The 21821-nt window shown below is 34.6% G+C and overlaps 1 protein-coding gene, 1 long non-coding RNA gene and 1 pseudogene across 4 annotated transcripts in view; 2 read left to right on the forward strand and 1 right to left on the reverse strand.

The window, feature by feature from the left end:
* LOC127902697 (uncharacterized) overlaps window positions 1–928 on the reverse strand; it is a 2705-nt gene extending 1777 nt beyond the window's left edge. Inside the window, exon 1 of one of the 2 annotated variants that reach the window (XR_008055155.1) lies at window positions 1–928. This exon is cut by the window's left edge and continues 49 nt beyond it. This is a non-coding gene — a long non-coding RNA (uncharacterized LOC127902697). The other variant, XR_008055156.1, reaches the window with a different exon arrangement.
* A 2935-nt stretch (window positions 929–3863) lies between these two features.
* Window positions 3864–8072, forward strand: LOC102612498 (elongator complex protein 4). 2 transcript variants are annotated; one of them, XM_025101621.2, is made up of 9 exons: window positions 3864–4094; window positions 4518–4692; window positions 4796–5022; window positions 5118–5193; window positions 5774–5930; window positions 6787–6865; window positions 7113–7272; window positions 7352–7443; window positions 7593–8072. In XM_025101621.2, the coding sequence occupies exons 1-9, from the start codon at window positions 3879–3881 to the stop codon at window positions 7758–7760; spliced, it is 1350 nt and encodes a 449-aa protein (XP_024957389.2). In that variant the 5' UTR covers window positions 3864–3878; the 3' UTR covers window positions 7761–8072. The 2 variants fall into 2 exon arrangements, with proteins under 2 accessions (XP_024957389.2, XP_052298437.1); XM_052442477.1 differs by having other exon boundaries at window positions 3945–4094; window positions 4528–4692.
* Window positions 8073–17302: 9230 nt separating this feature from the next.
* Window positions 17303–20932, forward strand: LOC107177943 (uncharacterized; annotated as a pseudogene).
* The last annotated feature ends 889 nt before the right edge of the window (window positions 20933–21821 follow it).

Consider the following 21821-nt stretch of genomic DNA (forward strand, 5'->3'; position numbering starts at 1 on the left):
CTGCCGTCCACTCTACCGTCAATGTCCGTTTCAAGGGACAAAACCAAAGCTACGCTCTTTGTTCTATCAGCACTTTATTCTTCTCCCTGCTCCTCCTCATCTCTCTCTACTCCACGTCATCCTTCTCTCGTCGCTCTACCGTCGCACAAACCCAACCTGACTTGCCTTGCATGCCCTTCTAAGATCCCCTCCCACTTGGCCCCTCCCTCTCTCGCTTACCTCATCTCCGGCTTGGCGGGCGATGCGACCTAGATCGTCCAGTTGCTGCATGCTAATCACTAGAAGAACCAGTACTTGCTCCACTTGGACCAATCCGCCCCGTAAGCTTAGCGTGATAGTTTGGCCGTCACGATCAAATCGGTGCCTCTTTTTAGGATTATAGAAATCAGATTTGAAAGCGACTTTGGAGTTGTTAGATGTGTGAAAGAAGGGTTAAATTAAAAAAAATTAACGAAGAAGATGATGAGTAGTGAAGAGAACAAAGAAGATGAAGGAGAAAGAAGAAGAGAGAAAAAAATTCACCTTTTTTTTAATTTCTAAGATTTTGTTTTTGTTTTATTCTGTTATTTTGGTTATGGTAATGTTGATTAATGAAGAGAATTATTTGATTTGATGCAGAGAAGAAAAAGGAAAGTAGAACAAAGAATGAGATAAAGAAACAAAGATGAAATGAAGGAGAAAAATAGAGAGTACAAGACAAAGAAATAAGAAGAAAAGGAAAATGAAGACAAACAATTAAAAAAAGAATTTGGAAAATAAAAAAAAAATTGAATTGCAATTTTAAATTTTAGTTAAGGATAAATTGTAGTGGATGTCAGGGTTGCTAATTTATTTGATTTCAAAGCCCAAATTAGGAATATAATTATTTTTTGCCAATAACTTATTTCAAAATTTATTTTAAAAGATTATAGTTTTTCATTTTTAACATTTTAATCACAAATTAAAAAGGGGTTATAGTTCAAGATTCCTAAGAATGATGAATAAAAAATGATAAATATTATTCTAAGAAAATGATAAATTTTGGATATACTTAAATATTTATAAATTATTAATTATTGTACTATTTTACCCTTATCTTCGTGTTTGGGAAGAAAAATATACTAAAATGGATTTTAATAAAAAATTACTATAAAAAATAAGAAGATTAAAATTTATAACAAATGATGTTAATAAAAAAAAGAAACTGACAAAAATTTGGGATTATGATTAGGGTTAAGGTTTTTTTTATTTTTTAATAATCTGTTGAATTATATTAGGGAATGTAAACAAATTTTATGCATTAATTTGTCTTTCAAATAAGGGTAAAATGATATTTTGGATGATAAAAGTCAACTAATTGATTAATGATTTATATCCCTAATATATTTAAATTCAAGGGTAAAAATTAGTTTTTTTTTTTAATTTTCTTGTGGTGATATTGTAAATAAAATTTGTGATTATTATATTTGTTTTATAAATTAAATATAAGTAAAAATTAATTTAATTTTTAAAGGTCTTTTACTATTTTTTTCTATAGGGTGTTTTCATTAATAAATTTATTTTTTGTGATTTAACTTGGAATATGTCAGATCTCAAGGGGCACAATGAAATTATCCTTGTTAAGCCTCACAAAACTGTTAATTAGCTGGGTTAGGGGTATTCTATTATTTTTATAAGTCAGCATCAATCAACAGTTAAAAATAACAGTAATTTTGAAGGGTAAATTAAAGTATGTCAATCTAATAACGGGGTGGGACAAAATTTAACCAAATGAGAATGAGCCCACTTGTTATACCTTGCATCATAAAGATATTTTGCAACTTTTTCTTTAGTGTATTTTATTCATAAAGTAGTTAAATTTGTTGCGGTCGATAAACCTTACAAATAGTTTAACAATTGCACCTACCAGAATTTCTTTATCTTCATTAGAAATCACCCTCATGAGGCATAGTTCTCACTGTCACTAATATCAAATGCAATAAGATAAAATTAATTGTTACCATCAAGTGTTGTCGTGATAAATAAAGTTCATTTCATTTTCTCTTAAAAAACGTGCCATCAATTATAATGACTGACCTTATTAATGAAATGAATCCATGCATACAACTTCCAATTGCCGTAAAGAAAATATTTAAAATTATTTGCATTGTCGACTTCAGAAAATATATGGGTGCCTACATTTTTCCTCTCCAACATTACTATATATCAATAAAGTAACTTAAATGAATCATGAGGCGTGCCTACAATTTATTTTATATCCAAACTATTTTTGGAAGTCTTGACTAATATAAGGCATATATGAGGATGAAGTGCCATCATACTTGCAACAAATCTTTTGTCCAATAAGTTTGAATGAAGCACGATGATGATCTCTCGTACCAACATCAAGTGCTCAAGTATGGACGCTATGGTACCTTCTAATTTCAAACATATTTAAACTTCCAAACTTGTAGCGCGAAGTTGCCAGTTACAATTATCATTAATACAAGTAATAACAAATATGTTCTTTTATAACTTAAAGGTTCTAAACTCAAAATTTTTCCTCAACGCTACAATAGAAAGCACTTTTTGCAATTCCTCTTTTGAATTAAACAATTTTTTCCCTATTGGTATCATCAACAACTTTCATGAATGACAAGTTATTACTATTTGAATGCGTGTTGACCTTATCTAATGAACTACTGCATGCAAACAAATTGGCCCTAGGCATATATCTATTATTAGAGGATAGAGGGCTGGAAACTCACATTGGTAGGCTCCACATTCCCTATTATTGGATTAGTAACCATCGTTGTTGCAATAAAATCATCATGAATAATAGCATTCACATTTTCCAAATTCGGCCCCCTTCCATCATTAAGTTATATTTCAGTAACAATTTTTAGATGTTGATTAATCTTCAACAACAAAATTATTTGGACTTAAACCTTAATCTCCAACATATGGCTCTATATATTCTTGTAGATAGCCATATGACCCAAAGTTAGGGTAAACATCAACAATAAGTGATGTCAAAATTTGTTTTATCTTTGGGTAATACAAAGAAGGATCTTTAACTTAGCTCTACTAATCATTTGCTCTAGAAAATAATCTATATCATCATCTAGCATAATTGGAATAAGTAGCATTGGATCAGATATTTTAAGCTTGAACATCTTACAGTGTCAAAATTTAGAAATATTAATAGAAATAACTCGAGATACTCTTTTTATCAATTGTACATACGTTATAGAATGAGGCATTGTGATTCCTCTTGCCTCTGTACCACTAAACCTATAATGGCTGTTTTGTCCATTCTATTCACACAAAACATAACAGGCACACATAACAAAGTCATGTATTATAATAATACAACACAATTATTACAATAAATACAAAAATGAAATCAATAAGGCATTTAACAACATATGGAATCGTCTGCCCATTTATCTCTTGTCAATGAATAAAGTTTTCGTAAGTAAAAATATTACTTAGTTATTTGGTTGTCAATGAGAGATTTTATTAAAAATTATAAAATTATTTTAATAGAGAAGTTTTTAGAGTTATGTTATAAAAAATGAAAAAAAGATTATCTAATAAGTAAAAAAATATTTTAGAGATTTTAATATTTAAAAATATTTTTCAACCTTTAGCCCAAAAAGTTTAAAATTTACGCTTTTAACAGTAGAAATAAAATAATTTATTTAATTTTCAAAATCTCTACTAAAAAAAATTAACTAAATGTAACAAAAATTTTAATAATAATTTATAAAATTAAATTTATACTTATAATTATTAAATAAATTATATTAAATATGTACGTAGTAATATTTTAGCCAATATAAAATGTAAAAAAAAAAAAAAAAAAGTCTACATAATTATCTATTAGTAAATAAGTACCTTGTTTTGGAATATATTTAATGAAAGCCGCCCAAACTCCACATAAAAAAGAAGTCCCTTGTGTGTTTGGCCGCCCGCCGCAGCTACCCATCACCAAAATAATCCGGCTCTCCGCCGCACTACTCGCTCGTCACCGGCGTTGCTCGACGCCAACTGCTGCTCTATCACTCCCGCCCCGTGTCTGCTCTTTGCGGCCTGAATCATTAAGCTGCAGATTGTCAACCATTTACTCTTGGGTGCGTTTGTTTATTTATTTTTTAATAATGTGCTTATCTTTTGTTTCAACAACGAATCAATGCTTGTCATCTGTTCCTGTCCTTTATAAAGTGAAAAATATGAAGTTACATTTTTAGTGTTCTTAGGTTGTTTCATTTTTATGCAAGGCTAGTGCTTCTTTTTGGCTAGAATTACTGGTTAGTTTTGGCTTCTGCTTTTTCCTTCTTTTTTTTAAACAGTTTTTCGTGGGGTGCGTTTTTCATGTGCTCTTTCATTTGACCCATCCCTTGAATTTTCATGATAGCTTATGATGCTGTTAAATTTGTGATGAGGGTTTTCTGTTGTCAAGGCTCATTTTTTGTTCGACATTTTTTATTCTTGGTTAAAAATAATGGCTTTTAAGTTTTTGACACCAGAATTTAATCTATTAATTATGATTTTAGCATTTTACAGGCAAGACAAAGCTGTGTTCTGTTGATGCTGCCATGGCAACAACTAAGCCTCGGCTAAGCAGCTTCTCTCGCAACCTATCGGCTGTATCCTCGTCTCAAACCCCTGGAGTCAAATGTGGTCCTAATGGAACTATGTTTGTTTCATCTGGGATAGCTGATCTTGACAGTAATATTATACTTGTTTTCCTCTTCATTTATTTGTAATATGTTAGTAAATTTATAAGTTTTCTTACTGTTTTTTTTTCTATTTGTACGTTCATGATATTTAGAGATACTTGGTGGTGGGTTCCCTTTAGGAAGTCTTGTGATGGTGATGGAAGATGCAGAAGCACCTCATCACATGCTTTTGTTAAGGAATTTTATGTCACAAGGGCTTGTTCACGGCCAACCTCTTCTTTACGCCAGTCCATCCAAGGACCCCAGAGGTTTTTTGGGTACTTTGCCTAGTCCTGCCTCTCTGAAACATGATAAATCTCGTGATCGGGAATCAGAACAGGTGACCTTCTTCTTCAAGTTTTTTCTCTTGTTACTTGTATTATCTTTTATTGTTTGAGTTAAAATGTATGGATGTCATCTATGAACGTATTGTAGGAAAAGGGATTGAGGATAGCTTGGCAGTACAAGAAGTATATGGGTGAAAATCAACCAAACTTTGATAGCCACAGAGGTATTGTGCAAAGCTATTTTCTTTAAATTTGGTTTGATTTATGGTGTGTGTGTGTGTGTACATACACACAAATTCATGTTAAAATGAATCAATCAATAAATAATTGCAGCGTATTTTACCACTGTTTAAATTTAAAGGATACTTAAAATGGCATTATTGCAATTATCACTTCATTTAATTAATTATTGATTTTTTTTTCCTTGTCTTCTACATATAGAAATTTTGCCTCGTAAGCAAATGAACTTCTCTTGTGCCTTATGATGTAGAGCATTGTCTAATAGCTGTTTATCTGGCAGTGGTTGCAGTCTTTAGTTTCAATTGTTTATGGTCCCTAGCATTTATAATGCAGTGTAAAAGCCATTTCCTACTGCTTGTCCAACTAAATGGAACTTGAAAGGGATGCAGTTAGAACATTTCTCAGATTAGTGACTTCTGGCTGCTAATGTAATAGAAATCTAGTTTTGTGAACCAGAAAAGTGAAATTTTTTATCCATTTCTTTGTTTTACATCATAGAACAGACATCTCTGGTCTAATGTGAGCTAAATGCAAGCATAGTGACTCATCATTATGGTGGTGCAGACAATAAGCAAGATTACTGCAATGAGTTTGACTTGAGAAAGCCACTGGAGAGGCACTATTTTACCAGACAACGTGTAAATTGTGTTGGTATCCAAGACTCAAAAAATCTTGCTGCTCTTCAGGAGCATTGTGCCTCATTTTTAGCTCAACATCAAAGGTATTCTTTAATGCTTTTATGATAAGATGTCATATACGGATATTAACTTCTTTGGTCACACACATGCGCGCATGCCTACATGTAGCCATGCATACAGTTGCACCTCTGATCTTAGGTAGTTAAGCTAGCTTCTTCATCCTGCTTCTAAAAGAATGAGGTGAGGTGCGGAGCATTTGTAAAGCATAGATTTGGAAAATCATGCCCAAATTCTTATTACTAGAAATGTGGCAATTGAATTTTTGAATCACAAAGAATTTGAATTTTTTATTTGGGGAATGTGCTATGTTTCATGTAATATTATGAAAAATTGCATAGATTGATGGATGATATACAAGCAGACAATAGTATCATATAGATAATGTTGTTGGCACAGTGATAGTTCAGTGGATATTAGATATATATCGAGGGAATAAACTATTACCCAAGAAATGTTAAAGATACTGTTGTTTTCCTCAAATTTTTCCAGCAATGCTTTTTTGAATGAGTCCTGATCGCATTTCAGTATCACAATGTCTTCTGTTATTTTATAAAACACCATGCTGGAGATAATTTTTTAGATTTTGAGTTTTAATATGGACTTACTTTAGTATCTTGATTATAATTATAGCTCCTAAAATGTTTTAACTACATTTACGCTTGCTCTAAATTTGTCTCTTTTCATCTTTCTTATAGCTCTTTCTAGAATGTAAAACTTCAAACCTATGTTGGTGGTTTAATTAAGTCTATATTAAGGTATTATGTGACTGATTATGTAATGCTGGTGTTTTGGATAGTCTTATTTATTTGTCTCTCATTTTTTGCTTTCCTGTTCAAATTCTTTCTTATGTTATTGATGTTTTTTTGGTTGCATCTCCAGAAATGACGGCAGCTGTGCATTGGCTGGTCGTATAGCTATTCAGTCATTATGTGCTCCACAATGTGAACATTCCAACATGGTCAGTGGCAATTACACTTTGCTCTGAGGTCATAATCACCTTAAATGTATGGTTACAGCCATGTTTTTCGTTTACTTTCTATTTCTGCTGGAACTCAATAAATTTCTTGTAATATTTTCGTCTCTAGAAATGGTTGTTTGAAGAAGTGGCTTCTGTCTTTTACACCTTTTTCTGTCATTTTTCAAGGCAGTACTGCACTGAATTGATGATTTTTCCTTTTTATGACTCTCAACTTATTACTTTACAGGATTGGGAAATGCTTTCTTTTATTAAATCTCTGAAAGGTATGGTGCGGTCTTCAAATGCAGTGGTTGTTATAACCTTTCCGCCCTCCCTTCTCTCACTTTCGTCCACTAAACGATGGCAGCACATGGCAGACACTCTGCTTTCTGTTGCAGCTATCCCAGGTTTGATTTCATCTTTTTATTGGTATTACTGCGTCAAAGACCTTGTATTTTTAAACTTCTAAACAAATTCTTCTTTCAGATGAGGACAAGGAATTGGCAAAACTCCTTTCCGGTTATCAGGACATGGTTGGCCTTCTTAATGTACACAAAGTAGCTCGTTTGAATACACAGGTAGTGTGGAGTGTGCTTTGTTCTAATCTTATATTTACCACTATAGTGCTACTTGTACTGAAATAAGCACACCTGCTAATCCTAGGTAACATGTTTATCATATTTTTCATCTGTTAATCTTGTTCATTGTGAAAAAAAAAATTCTTCAGGTGCCTTTGATACTCGAGGCAACAACATTTTCAATAAAGTTGCAGAAGCGTAGGTTCTTGGTTTTAGAATGTCTCAATCAAGCTCCTGTTGATGGCTCAAGTGGGAGTTCATATGGCACATCAGGTAGTTGCTCTGGATCATCCAAGGCTGGGACCCTTGATTTTTAGTTGCAGTGCATATTTTTTCTCAATGATAGGTAGCTCAGATTGAAACCCGGATCTCGCCATGAGTTCGATAGTGTCTGTCCATGCTGCTGGACTATTTAATTGGTCTTCGCTGCAGGAGTATTTCTTCAGCTGTCCTTAACTCAGAAATGCTATATAGAACAGCTACGAATGGTATCAAAAGAAATGGACCGGTGATTGTGGAGGCGTTTGGTAGACTTAAATACAAAAGTATAGTCCTATTATCTTTTGTAGCTTCGATTCCGGAGCGATTTTAATCTATTTAGTGGAAACGGTTTAGAGCTATTTTTTACATATTGAGTTGTGCGTCTCAAATAATAAATGAATTTCTCAAATTAAGTGAACAGAAAATACTCGTATTCACTAGAGAATTAACCTGTGCTTAGAAATATAATTTTGAGATAATTAAAAATAGGAAGCAACCGCACTCAAGTTGAAATGAAGCAAAAAAAAAAAAACACGTATTATTTACACGATAAATTAAACAACTAGAGCAAACTTTTATTTAAGATATGTGACGAATAATACCATTCAATGTAAGGGAAAAGGACAACTTACAATTTGGCGAAGTTGTCATGAAAACTCCCTTAATTTCAAAAGTGACTGTATAGATCTCTTTTAAAACAACTATGTTGAAAAAGTAATTCGCAATCAGGAACATAGGTTTCTAAAATTATCTTCAAAAAATTCTTTAGAAATATCTAAAGAAAACTCTAGGAAGTTAGTTGTAATATATAGTAAATATGTTAGCCAGGTAACTTGAGTCAGCCGTAGTTAAAATGTGTGGTAAAATCAAAGTTGATAAATCGTGTAGGCAAAATAGGTTAGTAAAATGGGTGATCCTAGTGTGTATTTTAAAAAGTTGTATGGCCCACAAATACAAGGCCATCTCTCCAATTTTAGCAAAGAAGCTGAAAGCTTAATAAAAAAGCCCAAATTTAAGTCAGTGCTGTCTCTTGTAAAATCCCTATCATTTACCTTCACCTTTAGCCAAATATTCTTAACCACAAATACTTACCCTCAACCATTCTACCCACTAGCTACCCTTGTTCCAACAAATTATTCCCTTTGATACCATAGTGAGCTAATTGTATTTCATTTGAGTATAATTATCCAAAAAGTAGTTTGTTTGAGCACTTCACCAATTTACATAGTGTCGTTATCTTTGTCTTTAAGTATACTAATTTATCAAAATATGGTAAAGATGAACATCAAGCATCCGACAAGTAAATATCCAATTCACCCAAACACTTTTAGGGATTCTAAGGCTTTCCATATAGCTTCTGAAGCATCAACAATATTGTTAGGCCACGGAAGCATCAATTATCACGATTATCACACGCCATTGTGGAGTTACACTCATCAACCTCCTTAACCTTAACACTATTTCCCATTTCTCCATAAATATTAATATAGTTCAATCATCTCATCTGCTGCCTTTTTTATACTACTGAGTTGACAATGGCACCACTAACCGGTTCATCATCTAAGTAATATTAGTTGTCACACTTAGGTGGGCCTCGTCATCCCAGTTTTCCTCAAAGCTGTCAAGTGTTAATGTTGCCATTGTGTGTCTTGCCACTTAGGGGTGAACATTTGTAAATGCTATAAAGCTGGTCTTCTTTGCAGTAGTCAAAGTCATTTTCTTGATTGCATTGCTCTAGTGGAGGCTTTTTTGCCTACTTATCTTGTTGCTAATCCTACATGTCCTAGCAGCTTCAGCACTGCCCAATGTAACTGAAAAATGAATAGGTGAAGCAGGGATTTGTCCTTGCTATACTCTTAAAATATGTTTTTTTATTCAGATACACCCTCATACTTCAAATTTTTCTATATATACCTTTTTTTATGTGCAAGTACTAAATTATTCTAATTAAAAAATTAATTTTTAAAATCATTCACGACATAGCGCCCAATTCATCATTCACCATACACAACTCCCAAATTCTCCCAATTCATCATTCACGACCAGCATACACAACGCCCAAATTCCCCCAAATCATCATTCATGACCAGCATACACAACAGCCAAATTCCCTCAATTCATACAAACTGAATTCGGTTGAAACATATAGAAGTGAAGTTGTTGTGCAATATAACCAACAGCAGGTTGGAGGGTTTGGGTTTGTTTTGCGACAGGCAAGGGAAGATGATTGTTTGGTTTGAGAGAAATTGGGAAAAGAAATGAAAATGGAAGAAAATTTTGGAGCCGCGAGAGATAGGAGATATGAATGATCCTATAGCTGAAGCTGCGCTCATCAGTTGGGTATTGTTTCAAGTTAGTAGTTTTATCATTATTTATACTTCATTTTTGCAAGTGAATGACTTTATTAGTTGATTGTTTATTAATTTATAAGAAAATTGAAATATGACTTTGTTGTACTTGTGTATAAGCTTACAGTTATTTAATGTATTTTCTTAAATGTATGACATATTAGGGAGAGTGATTTAGAAATGTTGTTTTTGCATAATAGAAAATTTTCAAATGAAGGCCAAAAGAGTTTAAGAATGAAATGTGGATAGTACTTCAACAAATGTAGAAAATAAAATATAAAATTTTAAAGAAGATTTTAAAAAAGATTTAAATTAACAGATAAAGGGCATTGGCATAGGAAAAAAAGAATCAATAAAGCAAGCACATTTTGACAAGCACACAAAACTGAAAGGGGAAAAATGATGGAGGTGATGATTATGTTATGATAATCAATAATGGCGTTGAGGTTGAGAAAAGAAGGCATATAGACATCATACTCTTGAGAAGTAAAACTCTCAGCTACCAATGTCACTGCTCTTTTTCAGCTTCTTTATGAGCTTGATTTATGTTGAAAAACTCTTGAATATTAGTTGGCAAAGAATAAATGTCAAAATATACTAATTAAAACAAAGTGAGATTAGTTAATTAGATACAAATTAATGTCAAAATACATAATTGTAGAACATGTGTGTGCTGCCTGTTGTTAGCCTCCATTATACAAACATTATTTTATTTTACGGTTTAGGTCGATACGAGAAATTGTATATTATAATAAAAATTTACACATTATAACCAATCAATAATATGTAGAATCCGCCTGTTAAAGGTGTTCCTTTTAATTTTAAAAAAATACAGCAAAAGATATTTTTGTCTACATTATCTCATTCTCATATTCTTTTTCCTAGGCTTCTTATGTCACACGTGTTGTTGGTATAGAAGTAGATGTACTGAAGCTTTCGTAGTTGTTGTTAATCGAAGAGGTACCAAACCTTTTTCCCTTTCAAATCTTCGTCTTTCTGATGTTTGGCTGTGATGTGGTTTCAAATACTCCATTTTCCCTCCATGTATTTTAAGAGTATGTGCTAGCTCTAGGAACTTCTTAGAAAATATGGTTTTCGTTGTGGTGACATTTTAACTAGCATTCATTACTCTATATTTTCTCTCGATGCAAAGAATCATTTACTTTGTATTTACCTGGCTGTGGTCATGTAAAGAATTTTTTACCCGCCTGATACCCGACTATAGTCGTGTGATGAATGCTTTACTCGACTGGTATGTCGTATAATTTTTATGATTAGTCTAAAATATATTATTATGCAACTTTTCAATCATTTTATATTATAATTTAATTTTTTTTGTATTTATGCAAATGGAATCGAAAATCAAGGAATCTGAAAACTTCAAAGCAAAGATTTCAAGCCGATCATCGCCAGATGCAGTGGAGGACAATAAAAATATACTCTCTGAGGAGCAGATAAATATTTTTAGGCATTCTTACTTTGATAATTTTTTGGATGTGAAAGAGTTGGAGTTTTTTGCTCAGTTACTCCACAGCATATTATTGAGGGAAGTGAAATTAGATAAGAATGCAATGTGGTTTAGGATTAGACATAAAAATATTCGAATTTCATTGGAGGAGTTTGCCTTAGTGACAGACTTAGTGAAATTCTAGTTATGCAACTCAAGAGGGGAGGTGAATTAGGATTCTAAAAATTATTCAATTCTAAAACAAAATACCATGCAAATTTAAAACGAATTTAAAGCAATAACAATTAAATCAATCACAATATAAAAAGATAAGGGAAGAGAGATTCAAACACGAAGATTTTTACGTGGTTCAGCCAACCTCGCCTACGTCTACGCCTCCGCCTCCAAGCTTTCCGGGTTTGAGGATTTCACTAAGCAAGTCTCTAAGACTTCAAAAGCTTACGCTTGACTTCCAAGGTGTCAATGAACCTTTACAACAAGAGATTATCCCCAGTCTTTTAACCCAAGTGTATCCCAACACTTTCAATCACTCAAAGTACAAGATTACAAATTATTTTTCTCTTACACAATATTTAAGATTACAAATCAATGCTCAATGTGTGAATAGATGAAGCAAGAAATGTGTTTAAAGCTCTATGAAGATTGTATTCTCGAATATAAGCTTAATGGTAGTGTTGTGATCAACCTTGTTTGAATTTGAATGAGCTTATTTATAGTTGGAGCTGAAAAACTAGCCGTTACAAACTGTCTACCCGGAAACGGTTCGCCGTTAACCGTTTAGGCTGGTCAAAGTTACCGTTGGGCTAAATTTTAAATAAACGGTTTGCTATTTAGGCTTACCCTTTCGCCGTTAAATTCCAAAGACCTGCAAGATAAACTTAAGCTATCCGTTTACACTAAACAGTTAAAGATTTGCATGAAATGACTTTTCTATAATTTTTCGGTTAACCGTTTGACATTAACTGTTCACAGTTTGTTTCCAGTAACCTGCAAAACAAATTAGCCTTATCCATTTCTATTAAACGGTGCCAGATGAATACAATCTTGCATTCTGGATTTTATCGATTAATCGTTTCAATAAACGGTTTGCCGTTTAATTCCAGTAGCCTTCCAAGCGTGTTTTGTTTTCCGTTTTTCTTAACCGGTTAGAGCTTAAGTAATTTTTTTTTTTACTCTCTAGTTTTAATCGGTTAATCGTTTAAAAGAAAACGGTTAACCGTTTATTTTCAGAGTCACGATTTTAGCCAGATATTGTAGAGAATCATTTTCCAATTTGAAATTTAACAGTTATCCAACTTTTATTAATATAATTGGAATGATTATAAGACTTTCGTTTATTAATGGATAGCTCTAATATTTTAATAAAAAACATTTAAAATTTTTTATCATCAAAATCAATATTATGAACATATTCATGTTAACATTCTCCCCTTTTTTTATGATGATAAACTTCATTCAATATTTTGCTCCCCCTTAATATATGCTCCCCCTAAATGTATGACCAATTTAAAAATATGTCCAATAAACAAATTTTTGCTCAAGGAGCATTTTTTTAAAAATTCATTTAAAAAAACCATTTAAAAACAAAATCCATTTCAAAAGTGAATTTTATTCTTATTAATCACTATCTCCCCCTTTATCAATATACAGGCGCATTAACATAATCTCTCCCCCTTCATCATAAAAAATAAAAGAGAGAAAAAGAAAAAAGTAAAGCATAGAGGTGAGAATGAAATTACCCAGATTAGGCGAGCAAAAATTTTGGTAGAATTTCCCTTTAAAGTGGAACAAATCCGCTAATACAAAAGGAGATTAAAACACTTCCAAATATATTAACAAGTATCCATATACCAACAACTCCATCATCCAACACATAATCATCCAACATCTAATCATCCAACATTAAGAATATCACAAAAACAATCCATCATCAAAATCACAGAGAAGTAGCAATGTATACCAAAATATAAATAACAACACATAGAGAAACAAAATATTAAATGTATGTGAGAATATGAGACTCAAAAACTAAGAAGGTGGTGAAGATGTGCTCCTCGAATCATAACCGAAATAACGAAGAAGAGTGCGATGTCCAATTAAGGATAAATAAAAATATCATCCCTTCATTTTGTTGTGCATGCCAATATGGAAAGCAATCAAAAAGGCAATTCAAGAACACTAAAACCAGAACAAAAACAGCCTTAGAATTGATCCATATAGACCTATAGGGACTAGCACCAATCCCCTCAACAAAAGGATATAGATATTATATATCTTTTGTTGATGACAAATCCAGATACACATGACTCTTCCCTATAACAACAAAATCTCAAGCTCTTGACACATTCATTGCTTTCAAAAGGCAAATAGAAAATCAACTAAACTTGAAAATCAAAGCACTGCAAACTGACATGGGGGGAGAATTCAAAGCCTTTGAACCATATCTTAAAAGAGAGGGAATAGCTCTAAGACATTCTTGCCCTTACTTACATGAACAAAATGGCAAAATTGAGAGGAAACATAGACACATTGTGGAAACTAGACTCACACTACTAGCCCAAGCTAAAATGCCATTGACATATTGGCAAGAAGCTTTTACATATGTTGTATACATCATTAACAGACTGGTATCACCTGTAGTTGGGATTAAAACACTTTTTGAATTGCTGTACTCTTCTAAACCAGATTACTCTCAAATTAAAGTGTTTGGCTGTGAGTGCTTTCCTTACCTGAGACCCTATAACAAGCACAAATTCGATTTTCACACCTCTAAATGTGTCTTGTTAGGAGTAAGTCTTGCTCACAAAGGATATGTATGCATGAGTCAGTCTGGCAGGATTTACATTTCAGCTAGTGTGAGGTGAGGTTTAATGAAAATTCTTTTCCTTTCTCAAGTGATCTAAGTTTTAACATAAAGGAGTCCATGAATGAAAGTGATTTTACTACTCTCTCTGAAAAGTTTCAAGTTGTCTTTCCTTGTCAACAGCCCTAACAATCTCATACAGCCAGCAGCTGTACACAGTCACTCTCAAGACATTGCTGGAAATATAGAACTTCCCCAAAATCTTATACAAGATGAAGCACAACAGACCTTGGAGACTAACACATTATCAGGTAACAATTCACCTCACCAACTTTTGTTACACATTCCAGAAGACAGTCCAAATCCACTCCCAGCCACAGAACCAAAAACTCAAAACCTTGGTGAACAAAAAACCTGGCCATCACATCCTATGATAACAAGATCTAAAGTAGGGATCTTCAAACCAAAACTATACCAAATATCTACCCAAATACAGTCCTCGCTTCCCAAAAACACCTGTGAGGCCTTAAAGGAACCGAAATGGAAAGAAGTAATGGTAGATGAGTATGATGCCCTGATGAAAAATAGAACCTGGACCTTGATACCTAATAGTCAAAATTATAAGTTGGTTGGAAACAAGTAGGTGTACAAAATTAAAGAAAATCCTAATGGTACCACTAACAAGTACAAGGCCAGACTTGTTGCTAAAGGATTCCTGCAAACACCAGGTGTTGACTTCAAGAAAACCTTTAGCCCTGTAGTTAAGGCTGCAACAATTAGAATTATTCTGACTTTGGCAGTGAATAACAACTGGATGCTGAGGCAAGTGGACATAAACAATGCATTTTTAAATGGAGACTTGACTAAGGAAGTGTACATGCCACAGCCTGAAGGATTTGAAAACAAAAGCAAGCCAAACTACATATGCAAGCTGAACAAAGCACTGTATAGACTAAGACAAGCTCCAAGAGCCTGGTTTGACAAGTTGAAGAGTGCTTTATACTCTTGGGATTTCGAAAATTCTAAGTGTGACACATCATTATTTTTTAGAAGAACAAAATCAGATGTAATTATTATGCTCATCTATGTTGATGACATAATAATCACTGGAAGCAACAGCAAGGATGTTGAAGAAGTGATAGTGAAATTGAGCAAAACCTTTGCCTTAAAGGATTTAGGTAACTTAAATTTCTTTCTTGGAATACAAGTTACCAGAAATCAAGATACCATCCTACTTTCTCAAACTAAATATGTTCAAGATCTGCTGATAAAAGCAGGAATGGCTGACTGCAAAGGCATAGAAACTCATTTCAGCACTTCAGAGAAGCTAAAAAGAAATGAGTGAGCCAAGTTTCATGACCTTACACTTTATAGAAGTGTCATAGGAAGCCTATAATATGCAGTGCTTACCAGACCTGAGCATGCATTCTCTGTGAACAAGCTTAGTCAGTTTATGTCAGATCCAAGACAGTCACATTGGATAACATGTAAAAGGGTGCTGAGGTATCTTAAGAATATAATGAACATGTGCCTAAGGATTAAAAAGTTTGAATATTTTGATCTTATTGCCTATACTGATGCAGATTGGGCTAGTGATCCAGATGACAGGAGGTCAATCAGTGGCTATTATGTATATTTGGGTAATAACTTGGTCGCTTGGAGTTCAAGAAAACAAGGTGTGGTAGCTAGATCTACTGCAGAATCTGAATACAGAGCTATGGCTCTATGCAGTGCTGAAATTACATGGATTAGTTCATTACTTGCTGAGCTTGAGTTAAAGGTTCAAGGAACTCCAGTGATTCTAAGTGACAGTACCAGTGCAGCAGGCATAGCTGCCAATCCTATATACCATTTGAGAACCAAACATTTCGAGATTGATCTTCACTTCATCAGAGACAAAGTTATAAAAGGTGAAATTGAAATTAGCTATGTTGCCAGCAAGGATCAAACTGCAGATGTTCGAACTAAGCCTCTACCATACTATAAGTTTGACTACTTCAGAAGCAAACTCAATGTCTTTGATAAGACCTTGTGTTTGAGAGAGGGTATTGAAAGTAGCAGCTGTGAGAATTCAACAGCTGACTTTGATGACAAGCTGGCATGTCATCTCAGCTACACTCATTTGCAATCAGAATATGCAGAAGATTTACTGAGCTGGCAAAATGGAGCTACTGAAGAATCTCAGCAAATAAGCATGCAAGGATTACGTTTCTAGAAGCTGAAAATGATTGGCTAATATTTGTCTTATTCACAGACTGTTATTTGTTCATTTACAAATCTTACCCCTTAGGCCAGCTGTTTCTTTCTCTTGTTCTCTGTATATAAATGAACCTAAGCTTGTATTCATATTATTCAAGTTGTTATCTTTTATAAAGCATTTTTGTGATTTATGCTGGGCTTGCTGTTCATAAGCAATTTATAGCAAATTTAAGTAATATGACCATGATCTCAAGGTATATAATCTAAAAAAGTAAATAATCGTATAATTTGATATGACCATCATTTCAAGATACATATTCTAAGAAATAAATAATAGTATAATTTGAATATACTCTAGCTTTGATGCAGTTTTCTCAATTGGAGTCATCAACCTAAAAAATTAATCTCTTAGCTGAATTTACACATCTATATACGCAAATTACACCTTTACGCATAGTACGAAAGAGGCAAAATAGATAAACTGCAAGTAGAGGCAGAAGAGCTCAGAGCATGTGTAATGAGATCATCATCTATCATATTTTTCAATCAAACAGGCCACAAAGAACCAAATTTTCCTCCTAAATTCCAAATATTAAGCATCACTTACTCCTCTTTGAAAAAAGAAAGAGAGTGGAGAAGTTACCAACAATGTGGTTTTTCCTCTGAAAACAGAAGAATAAAAGCGTCAACTATTCCAATTGACATGACTTCCAATAAACTCCAAAAGCCACAACACAAACTCAAAAGTCAAAAGCAAAACTCAAAAGTTCCTCAACCCTCATGGATCCACCACCTCTTCCTTCCCTCTCCACTGCTCCCACCACCACAGCCACCGTGGCAGCCCCTGGCCCTATCAGTACCTATCTCACCTACCCGGACTCCGTCGAGTCCTCCCCCCGCTCCCGCAATGCTGACACTTATGATGACAACAACCCTCTACCGGAAGTCCCTGGTGCCAAGCTGCGCCTCATGTGTAGCTACGGTGGCCACATCATTCCCCGCCCGCACGACAAATCCCTCTGCTATGTCTCCGGCGAGACCCGCCTCGTTGTCGTTGACCGCCACTCCTCTCTTTAGTCCCTCTGCTCCCGTCTCTCCCGCTCTCTTGTCAATGGCCGGTCCTTCACGTTAAAATATCAACTTCCTAATGAAGACCTCGACTCTCTTGTTTCCATCACCACTGATGAAGATCTTGAGAACATGATTGAAGAGTATGATCATTTAATGGCAACATCAGCTTCTGCATTGCAAACCTCATCACGTATCCGCTTGTTTCTTTTCATCAACATGCCTCAAACCGCAGCTTCAATGGGATCGTTTCTTGATGATGCCAAATCTGAAACATGGTTTGTAGTGTTGGTAAAAAATCCGGTTTTAAATTTTTTTTTATAAAACCTTTTGAAGATCGCTCTCATATAATATATAAGAATTCGTATGCTAGAAATCGTATCTTGAAAATCCGAGTTGGCTTTTTCCGCAGAAGTGATTTAGGCTCCTAGATCACGATCCGCCACCACCACTCCTGTTAGATCACGATCCGTCACCACCACACGTATTAGATCACGAGCTGTCACCAATGATCTTCCAGGTTATGACTCAGGTTCGATCTGCACTTGACGTGTGGGCGCCTTTATCACTACCAAAGCAACTAGCACGAGAAAATTTTTCTCTCAACAATGGAGAGAAAAATCTTTTTCTCTGATCTGTATAAAGTGGCTTCGCCTTTTTCTTTAGAGAAAATAAGCTTTTTATATCACCCTTTAGTGAAAACCCTAGGCTCCAAATAATGCCCTAAATAAAACTCACGTTATTTTCTTTTTCAATAGGGGACCCACCTTGTAAAATAACATAAGGTCCCTTATACAAAAGCTAATTAAATAGAGCCTCCCACTAAATGATATATTTAGGCTTTTGACCCAAATAACTAGTTATCTTACTTATTAGTCCAGTAGTGGTGCAGTCAATTAAATGAGCTAACCCGGGGATCATTTGGGAACATACAATAGTGGCTACAATAATTAGGTCTGTAATTAAACTAGCCCAATTATTTAATTCCAAATCTACTCCACTAAAAGATTGGAACTGACTTCCATAATTGTATGCTCGAATAATAATTCGTCCCAAGCCACATTGATTTCTTTACTGCACAATCCTTTGTACCACATCGTTAATTAAATTGATATCTCAACTGTCCAATCAATTTAATAACATCTTATTCCTTGATCCTTACTGGTTTTCTCTAATGATCATTTTCAACATATTAAATATGTTGACACACTCTGGCTAGAGAATTCTATGATCAAGTGCTGAAAACCCATCAAGAGATGTGTTGTACAAATTCTATATTGTTAATCTATAACTCCAATACTCATAATTGCTCCCACCAAGATACCGGGTAATCTTGACCACAAGGATGTGTCGTGCCCATTGGTAACTCAAATGGAATAACAATTACAATCATGAAATCATAATTAACTCAAGATTAAGATTACAGTAAAATCAACGCCTATGAGATTTAATAAGTCTGACAATTATTACAAAGTGAATTAAATCTCATATGTGATCCTGTTCAATGTAGTCGTACTACATCAATAAATTCATACATGATTAAGACAAATCATTCAATGAATTTATTACAGTCTATACCTAAATAAAGTGCCCAACTTTATTTATCAACTGCGAACTAAATTTATTTAATCATAAGATAACTTGTATTTATGTCTTCTGTGAATCCACATGGTGATCACATAAATACATATAATATGATTAAATGGACTTTAATACAAGTATTAATGCAATTAAGATATTTGAATAAAATACCTTATTTATTTTATTAATCAGAAAAATAGTTTATTACAATTAAATAAACACATATGCTTTTAAAGAGCATATTTTCCCAACATGTAGATGCTCTAAATGGTTCTGGGTTGCTTCCTAGAGGCCACTCTGATACAACAATGGAGTGCTTACTGAATCTTGATAGTGAAAATGACTTGGAGGGCGCTCAACCAGAGGCCGATCATGATCACAACAAGCAGGTGCAATGTTCTTTGCCTGATTCACCTCTGGTCGAGAATTCTTCCTCATTTGGCTCGTCTTCCTCGTCGCCTTCAATGTCAAACTTGCCACCTATTCGTGTTCGTGCTGAGGATCAGAGGAATGGGGCCATAGAGGAGCAATTTGCGCAGATGAGTTTTGCTCATAGCGGTTTGCGGAAGCAACAGCAGCAGGAAGAGGGAGGAGTTGTTTTTTCCGGGGCTCCTCCTCTGATGCCTACGGCTGTTGCCACTGCTCTGCCTCCAATGCCTGTTGCTCTGCCAACTGAAAACACAAGCAGGGTTCTCTCAGATGATGAGAGATCGGATCACGGCGTTCCTGCAGGTCGACTAAGGAAACCTCCTTTGCCTTTACAGACAGTGCAATACAGAGCTTGTGCAGCTTACAATGTGCCTTCTCCTGATTCTGTTGCCAGGTAATACATCTTCATTTTGTATAATTCTTTCTCTTGGATCTTGATAGTTCGAATCAGAGTTGTAATTTTTAAGAGAAGTAATTATTTGAAACATGAAATTTTACAGTGACAGCAGCATTGCATCTGCTGCGAGTTCTCTTTCAAAGCCTAGTTACCAACAAGATCAAGATGGTGGTGCATCTGGAGAGAACAGAGGTCCCAATAGCCCAACCACGGGAAGCAATATTCCAATTCCGAGCCCTCAAACTCCAGATTCCGGGTATGTTTCGTCGGCTCAAATGGATCAGCAACAGCAGCAGCAGCCTCAACAACAACACTATGTTCATGCAAGCATGCATTATATTCCCCACCAGGCCACAACTCCAGTGCCAATTTCATCTTACTATCCAGTGTATGCTTCTCCACAGCAGCAAATCCTTCACCATCGCCCAATTGATCAACAATACCCGGTCTATGTAATGTCCCCTGCCCAAACTCAGGCGCCATACGCGTCCATGCAACCAAACATAGCTGAAGCCAATAATGTGGCAGCCTCAAGCCGCGCACTAACTGCAGTGTACAAAGAGGGGACTCCTCCAATTTACCCCCCGAAGACAGCTACTCAACCTAAACCCGAAATGCAGCAACAATATCTCGGTTACTCTCAAATTCCTGCTAATCAAATTCAGCAACAATTTGTTGGATATTCTCAAATGCAGCATCCATCACATTCCATTGCTGTTGCTTCTGCTGCTATTGCTAACTATGGCTATGAGTATGCTAATCCTGTATCTCATGAACAAGTTTACTACACTGAACATCAAGCTTCCCCGTTGCCTTCTCATTATCAAACCATGACAGCAGCGGCAGCAGTTGCAGCCTTAGCAGATGCTTCTAAACAGCTTCCTGTGGATAGCAGCAATCACCAAATCAGAATCACACCCTCACAACCTCTCTAAGGTCATTAAGAAAAAATAAGAATCGATTTTTGGTGTTCGGTACCACGATATTTTATCTTTCAGCGATGGTTATAAGTTCACATATGTCACCTTATGTAACAACGAATTTTTTAATAAGTGATATGATCTTGCTCTTCTTTCTTCCCTACTAATGACTTTGATTAAGAAATAGAGATGATTACTGTTAAAAGTTTTCTCTGTTTTGCTAGTTCTGTCCACATCTGTGTATGTTATGGCCAAATTGATAAATTTCCAAAGTAAAAGCTTTACTGGAAAAAATATAGCCTCATGACCATGAAAATTTTGCGTTTTAATTTATAGTTTAATGGCAACTCAATTTCCTTCCCACCCATGTAAGTCGCTTCGAACCAAACCTGTTGTTTTCCACTCAAGAAATTCTGTCAACTGAATTAATTGGCATCAAAATAAGTGAAAACAATGCAGCTAACTTGAAAGACTATGAATGCATCACTCGTTTTCATTAATTTTTAACAAATTGATCAATATACAAAGAGTTTTATTGCTCTTCAAGCAGAATCCGATACATTTCTTAGCACTCACTTAATCTGATGTCTTGGAATGAATTGATCCAATGGTGGATGTGATAGGTCCCGATCAAATACAGAAAAGCAATGCCTGATATTTGTTCAGTTTATGGTATGAACAACCAGTATTTGTTTAACTAATTTTCTTCCCTTTTATTCGTCTTGGTTGCTACTTATTTATACAGAAAAACATAAAGGATGCTACTAACTTGTAGCCCAAAATCTTGGCTCCAGCCACATCAAATCCTTATTAACAACTAGATAAAAACAAAACAGAAAAATAAACTAACTTTTCCGCAACAACTTGGACGTAGACTTTTACTCCAATATCAATTCCTCCCGTG

The sequence above is a fragment of the Citrus sinensis genome, chromosome 1, assembly GCF_022201045.2.
Source record: "Citrus sinensis cultivar Valencia sweet orange chromosome 1, DVS_A1.0, whole genome shotgun sequence".
Lineage (NCBI taxonomy): Eukaryota > Viridiplantae > Streptophyta > Magnoliopsida > Sapindales > Rutaceae > Citrus > Citrus sinensis.

Bases quoted from the DNA above. Each gene is read 5' to 3' on its own strand.
- LOC102612498 (XM_025101621.2), top strand. From the start codon at position 3,879: ATGAAAGCCGCCCAAACTCCACATAAAAAAGAAGTCCCTTGTGTGTTT. The intron at 5,931-6,786 runs GTATTCTTTAAT...TTGCATCTCCAG, and splicing joins TTTTTAGCTCAACATCAAAG to AAATGACGGCAGCTGTGCAT. The intron at 7,444-7,592 runs GTAGTGTGGAGT...AAAATTCTTCAG, and splicing joins TAGCTCGTTTGAATACACAG to GTGCCTTTGATACTCGAGGC.